The sequence below is a fragment of the Ranitomeya imitator genome, chromosome 1 (genome assembly GCF_032444005.1).
Source record: "Ranitomeya imitator isolate aRanImi1 chromosome 1, aRanImi1.pri, whole genome shotgun sequence".
Lineage (NCBI taxonomy): Eukaryota > Metazoa > Chordata > Amphibia > Anura > Dendrobatidae > Ranitomeya > Ranitomeya imitator.
Genome location: NC_091282.1, coordinates 650,870,205 through 650,876,352, shown reverse-complemented (window position 1 = coordinate 650,876,352; position 6,148 = coordinate 650,870,205). Strand labels below are relative to the sequence as shown.

Genomic DNA, 6,148 nt, shown 5'->3' with positions numbered 1-6,148 from the left:
GAATTTATGGCTAGGTGTGAATACCCCTCTTTTGCTAAAGCCTGAATTTATGGGTAGGTAGGATCCTGCTACAATTTTAACCACCAGTCTGGAGGGTGGAGTGCTCAGTCGGAAAGCTAATATACAAATATTTTTGTTATTTGAAGATAAACCTCAGTTATGTGATCCTTCTCCCTGTGCAGGGTTTTGCATAAAAGTCACTCTCTTCTCACTCCTGACTTTCCTTGTTTCCTCTGCTATTGCTTAAAGGCAATCTGTCACCCCCAAAATCGAAGATGTCCGGTCCGATGGGTGTCACAGTCCGGTCCGGGGCCACCCATCTTCTTACGATGACGTCCTCTTCTGGTCTTCACGCTGAGGCTCCAGTGCAGGCATACTTTGTCTGCCCTGTTGAGGGCAGAGCAATGTACTGCAGTGCGCAGGTGCCGGGAAAGGTCAGAGAGGCCCAGCGCCTGCGCATTGCAGTACTGTGCTCTGCCCTCAACAGGTAAGACAAAGTATGCCTGCGCTGGAGCCGCAGCGTGAAGACAAGAAGAGGATGTCATCATAAGAAGATGGGAGGCCCTGGACCGCGATGCCCATAGGACCGGACCGCAGCGCGACCGCCCCTGGGTGAGTATAATCTAACCTCTTTTTCTCATCTTTCAGGATAAATCGGGGGCTTATCTACAGCATTACAGAATGCTGTAGATAAGCCCCTGATGCCAGTGGGCTTAGCTCATCTTCGATTTTGGGGGTGACAGGTTCCCTTTAAGCAATAGCAGAGGAAACAAGGAAAGTCAGGAGTGAGAAGAGATGCTGTAGATAAGCCCCCGATGTATCCTGAAAGATGAGAAAAAGAGGTTAGATTATACACACCCAGGGGCGGTCCCGCTGCGGTCTAGGTCTGATGGGCGTCGTGGTCTGGTCTGGAGCCTCCCATCTTTTTACAATGATGTTCTCTTCTGGTCTTCTCGCTGCGGCTCCAGCGCTGGCGTACTTTGTCTGCCCTGTTGAGGGCAGAGCAAAGTACTGCAGTGCGCAGGCACCAGGAAAGGTCAGAGAGGCCCAGCGCCTGCGCATTGCAGTACTGTGCTCTGCCCTCAACAGGACAGACAAGGTACATCTGCGCCAGTGCCGCAGCGTGAAGACAAGAAGAGGACGTCATCCTATGAAGATGGGAGGCCCGGACCGCGACACCCATCGGATCGGACCGCCCGCCCAGGTGAGTGTAATCTAACTTCTTTATCTCATCTTTCAGGATACATCGGGGGCTTATCTACAGCATTACAGAATGCTGTAGATAAGCTCTTGATGCTAGTGGGCTTAGCTCATCTTCGATTTTGGGGGTGACAGGTTCCCTTTAAGTGCAGGAGAGAACTCACAAATCACAGCAAGGAGAAAGTAATTTCTTCACTCTAGTGAAAACTGAAGTGACAGCAGAGGAGAGAAGCAATGTCAGAAGTGAGTACAGAGTGATATGCGTGCTCTCTCCTGCACTGAAGTGATCGCAGAGGAGACAAAAAATTTCAGAAGTAATGAGAGATTCATTTCTCCTACAGTGAAGAGATAGTAGATGAGACAAACAATGTTAAAGGCAAGGAGTGAGCAATTTGAGTGCTCTCTCCTGCACTGAAGAGATAATAGAGAAGACAAGCAATGTCAGAAGCGAGGATAGAGTGATCTGTGTGCGCTCTCTGGAACTGAACTGATAGTCAAGGAGACAAGCAATGTCACAAGCGCTAAGAGAGTGATTTGTGTTGCCTCTCTTGCACTGAAGAGATAGCAGAGGAGATGAGCAATGTCAGAAGTGAGGAGAGAGTGATTTGTGAGCTTTCTCTTGCAGTAAAGTGACAGCTGAGGAGAAAAGCAATGTTAAAAGTGAGTAGAGTGATTTGTGTGCTGTCTCCTGCACTGAAGTGATAGAGAAGAAGAGACAAGCAATTTCAGAAGTAAGGAGAAATTAATTTGTGTACTGTCAGTGCAGAGATAGTAGATGAGACGAGCAATGTCAGAAGCAAGGAGTGAGAGATTTGGGCGCTTTCTCCTGCACTGAAGTGTTAGCAGAGGAGAGGAGCAATGTCAGCAGCTAAGAGAGAATGATTTGTGTGCTCTCTTTCCTAAACATGGACAGTCATCAAATAACAGAAGTTTAGCTTCAGTCAGATACTCAGCTATACTCAAGCTAGGTTATCAGCGAGGAGAGAATGTATTGTGCTCTTATCATGAGAATACCACCACAGAGAGGAGCCAGAAAATTCTGGCGTCTGGTTGCACAAACCCTTGCAAGTATTAGATGTGCTTCACCTTCCTATTAGCAATGCAGGTTTTCCTTGCTTTGTTATTGCAAGGGTTAATCAGTTTTGTCCGTCTCCTCACACTCTGTGTCCTGATTTCTCATAGCTGTTCTGTGTTGGCCACTCCTCTCAGGTATGTATACTCACCTGTTGCAATAGGGAATTGTTAGTAATAGTTGCAACTTCCTAGTTTGGTGGTGAAGGAGGGTCTTGAGTTAGTAACAGTCAGTTGGTGTAGTTTACAGGTGATATCTGGGTGAATTTGCCATTGTGTATTCATCCTAATCCTCTCCCATTTGGTTTACCCCACCTACTGTTCACTTAATTTCCACTCGGTTGATTGGTGAGTGTATTTGTATGATTGTTGACTTATTTTATCCCTATCTGTCTCCCCTGTCTGTCAGGTTTGTGTTATCCTATACATTTTTGCCCCATACCTCCCTGGGTGGGGGGAGTAACAAAAATCAGCATGCATATAGGAGCAGAGCAAGGTAATAGGCCACAGCAACTCCACCTTGAGGGGTAATCTGGGGTACAGGGGTAGTCTAGGGTCCTCCTACCTTGAGGGATAGGAAAGGAACCCATTGCCCTTGGAAATCCTGCTACAGTATTGTGTCAGCACGCTCTTCTGCCCTGAAGTGATAGCAGAGGAAATTACCAATGTCAGAAGCCAGGAGAGATATATTTGTGTGCTCTTTCTTTTACACATGGACATTGATCACATAACAAAGGTTTATCTTCAGTCAGTGCTTGCTCTTGGCAAGTCAACACAATCAACATTGGAAAAGTGACATTAGTCTAAATAAGTGCAAAGAGGCATTTATCCACACCAAGGGTGCACTTGGCATCCTCGGATTACTACAAAACTGGCTGGCTGAAGGAGCAAGTCTGAGGCAAGGATAGTCAAACAAAGTTGGGTCAGTATTATTAAGGACAAACCCAGGGGGCGGAAATGGTAGACTCAGAATCAGGAACAAAGCATACAAATATCAGCAGAGACATAGGATAACCAAACAGTCATTGGCAATTACATGCTGTATGCTGGGAGTTTAAGTAGTAAGGTGTGGTGCTGTAGCACTGGCCACAGCAAGGAATTGATTACACCTACTGGGGTATTGGACAGCATACACCGAGTCTGCTTGATTGGACAGTATCAGTATATCTGGCTGGACAGTGCCTTTGCCGCTCAACGATATTAGCCATTGCATCTCCTCTATCAACGGTGCCTCCCACAGAATGAATATGGTGGCACTTGGTTACAAAGGCATATGTCACTTGCGCAGGTCCAGGTAGAGATGTAACAGGAAGTCCTTCTAGGAATTTTTTATTCCACCTGTAACCCCCCAAAATCACACATTTGAATGTAGATTTGCCCCCAAACAGGACACCCGCATTGTCCCATACCCAATCACCATCTTTCTCCTTTTGTGCTTAGTCTTAAATCTTAATTGTTTGACACCACAAACCCTACCACAACCTTCAAATTACTTTAGAACCTTTTATGGTGGAACTACAGAGTTCCACCATTTTTTATATTCCTTTAGATGGTTTTCAATGGCAAGACTGTATTTTTACTTATTTTCTTTTCGGGACAACTTCTTTCTTAGGGTTCCAGTGACATCCTTATTTCTTATACTGTAGATGATAGGATTCAACATGGGAGTCACCACGGTGTAGAGAATAGCAATGGCTCGGTCTCGATCTGGAAAGTAACTGTGTCGGGGACGTAAATACATAAACATAATAGTTCCGTAGTAAAGTGAAACCACAGTTAGGTGTGAAGCACAGGTGGAGAATGCTTTGTATCTACCTTTGGTGGAACGTATCTTCAAGATGGTGGTGATAATGTGAAAGTAAGAAACTAAAGTCAACAAAAAGGAGCAAAGTGCTATTATCCCACCAGAGATGTACACAGCCACCTCATTAAATAAAGTATCATGACAAGAGAGCTTGAAGAGTGGTGGCATCTCGCAGAAGAAATGGTTGACATGGTGGGACTTGCAGTAGGGCAACTGGAAGGTGAAGGCAGCATGGATAATGGCATTTAGGAAGCTTACAGTCCAGGAAAAAGCAGCCAGACACAAACATACCTTCTTGTTCATTATGATTTGGTATCGTAAGGGATTGCAAATGGCTACATATCTGTCATAGGCCATCACTGCCAGTGTTATACATTCCGTAGCTCCCAAAGCCAGCGAGAAATACATCTGAGAGGCACATCCTAAGAAGGAAATGCTTTTGTCTTGAGACAATGTATTTACGAGTAATTTGGGCACAACGGTAGAGGAGAAACAGATGTCAATGAATGAGAGGTTGCTGAGGAAGAAGTACATAGGGGTGCGCAGTTGGCTGTTGATCCTGACCACTACAATTAATAGGACATTTCCTGTCAGTGTAATGGTATATATAATCAAGAATAGCAGGAAGTAGATTGCCTGAAGTTGGGGTATGCCGGAGAGACCGAGAAGGATGAATGACTTCACACTTGTTTGGTTGAGCTGTTCCATTACACTTCTCCAGATGTACCTAAAAAAATAAAAGGCCATAACTAGTATTGATATAGTTGGGCACTCTGGAGTATCTGAAAGTTATTTCTGCCACTTTTTAAACACCCCCATACTACAGTGGATCATGTGTCACCGCTAGATGGGTTTATATATGATGGACCCTTAAGATGGTAAATGCTCTTTGACTGTCTGTGAGTTGCCTGCCAGGGCCGTGGCATACTCAGTACCCGGTCTGTTACTTAAAGGGATGAGTCACGGCAATGGCGACTTGGTCCGTGGCCCTGGATGCCCATGTTAAAGAGACGGTCTTTAAAGGGATTTGTAGAAATAAGGGAAAGTTTGTGATGCCACCTGTGGTACACGGTCAGTAGGGATCGATGCTGCTTAAAGGGGTCCTCTGGGGAGATGTTATGCCAGCTAGATGGTATAACTTCCCACAGGTGAAGTAGGTCCCCAGGGCTCCCATGTGTAGATGAGGATGGTGTAATAAGAAACAGAGGACACAAGGTTGCAGTCTCTTTACCTCTTTACTCAAGCAATTCAGGCAGCCACAGTCCAGGGTACCGGATCACAGGTGCTGGTGGTGGTCCGGTCGGCTTGGAAGCAAGTTGGGATTTTCCCCTTACCAGGTGGGGTTAGAAGCCTACCCTCAAGCGCTGTGGTGTATTTCCCTACTGCCTATGGCTTCTTAGCAAGGTCCTCTCAGTTATATCTGTCCTTTATTGAAGTGGGACACAAACCTGTATGACAGGTGGCTCGAGCCTTTTCACAGGGTCTCTATCACGACCCAGGCTCTATACGCCACTGTGTCTTCAGGTGTTAGGGCGGGCAAGTGACCTGTAGTTTGGTTGTCCTGCCGGTTTCTGCTGTGAGTTTAAGAGCCCCTCACAACCTCAGTTTTCCAGCCACCGGTGTCTGCGCTCTGTCAAGAGGTAGCTAAATTGCAGCTATTCTCCTCTGGCCTTAACTTCACCTTTGCCTCTTTTCCCTTTCAGTCTCTAGATCAGTTGTTCTATTCTGTCATTCCTTCCTAGGAGTTGCACGGCTCCAGCTTTCCTTCCTCACATGTCGCTCTCCTCTCACCAAGTCCCAACTCTTCCTAACTGCCTAGCAATGGCCTAGCAACTGACTCCTCAGTGTTGTATGTGCTGATTACCTGCTAAATGGATCATTCACTGCTTCCAAGTGTGACATCACTCTCCCCGTGAGGAAAGCAATGCCAATGTAACAACAGGTTACCTGGGGTGTTACATCTGCTCAACAATGTCAGGCACTTTCCATCGGCAAAAGTGGAACTTCTATTGGACCAAAAACAGACCCTTCTTTATAATCTCATACTACCCCTTTATTTGCAGACACTATTTG

At 46.0% G+C, this 6,148-nt stretch overlaps 1 protein-coding gene across 1 annotated transcript; it reads right to left on the bottom strand.

Annotated features, from left to right (window-relative positions):
- Window positions 1-3,504: 3,504 nt before the first annotated feature.
- LOC138658012 (olfactory receptor-like protein OLF1) lies at window positions 3,505-4,783 on the bottom strand. The gene has a single exon (XM_069745596.1). The coding sequence runs from the start codon at window positions 4,781-4,783 to the stop codon at window positions 3,848-3,850; it is 936 nt and encodes a 311-aa protein (XP_069601697.1). The 3' UTR covers window positions 3,505-3,847.
- Window positions 4,784-6,148: the final 1,365 nt, after the last annotated feature.

Bases quoted from the DNA above. Each gene is read 5' to 3' on its own strand.
- LOC138658012 (XM_069745596.1), bottom strand. From the start codon at position 4,783: ATGGAACAGCTCAACCAAACAAGTGTGAAGTCATTCATCCTTCTCGGT.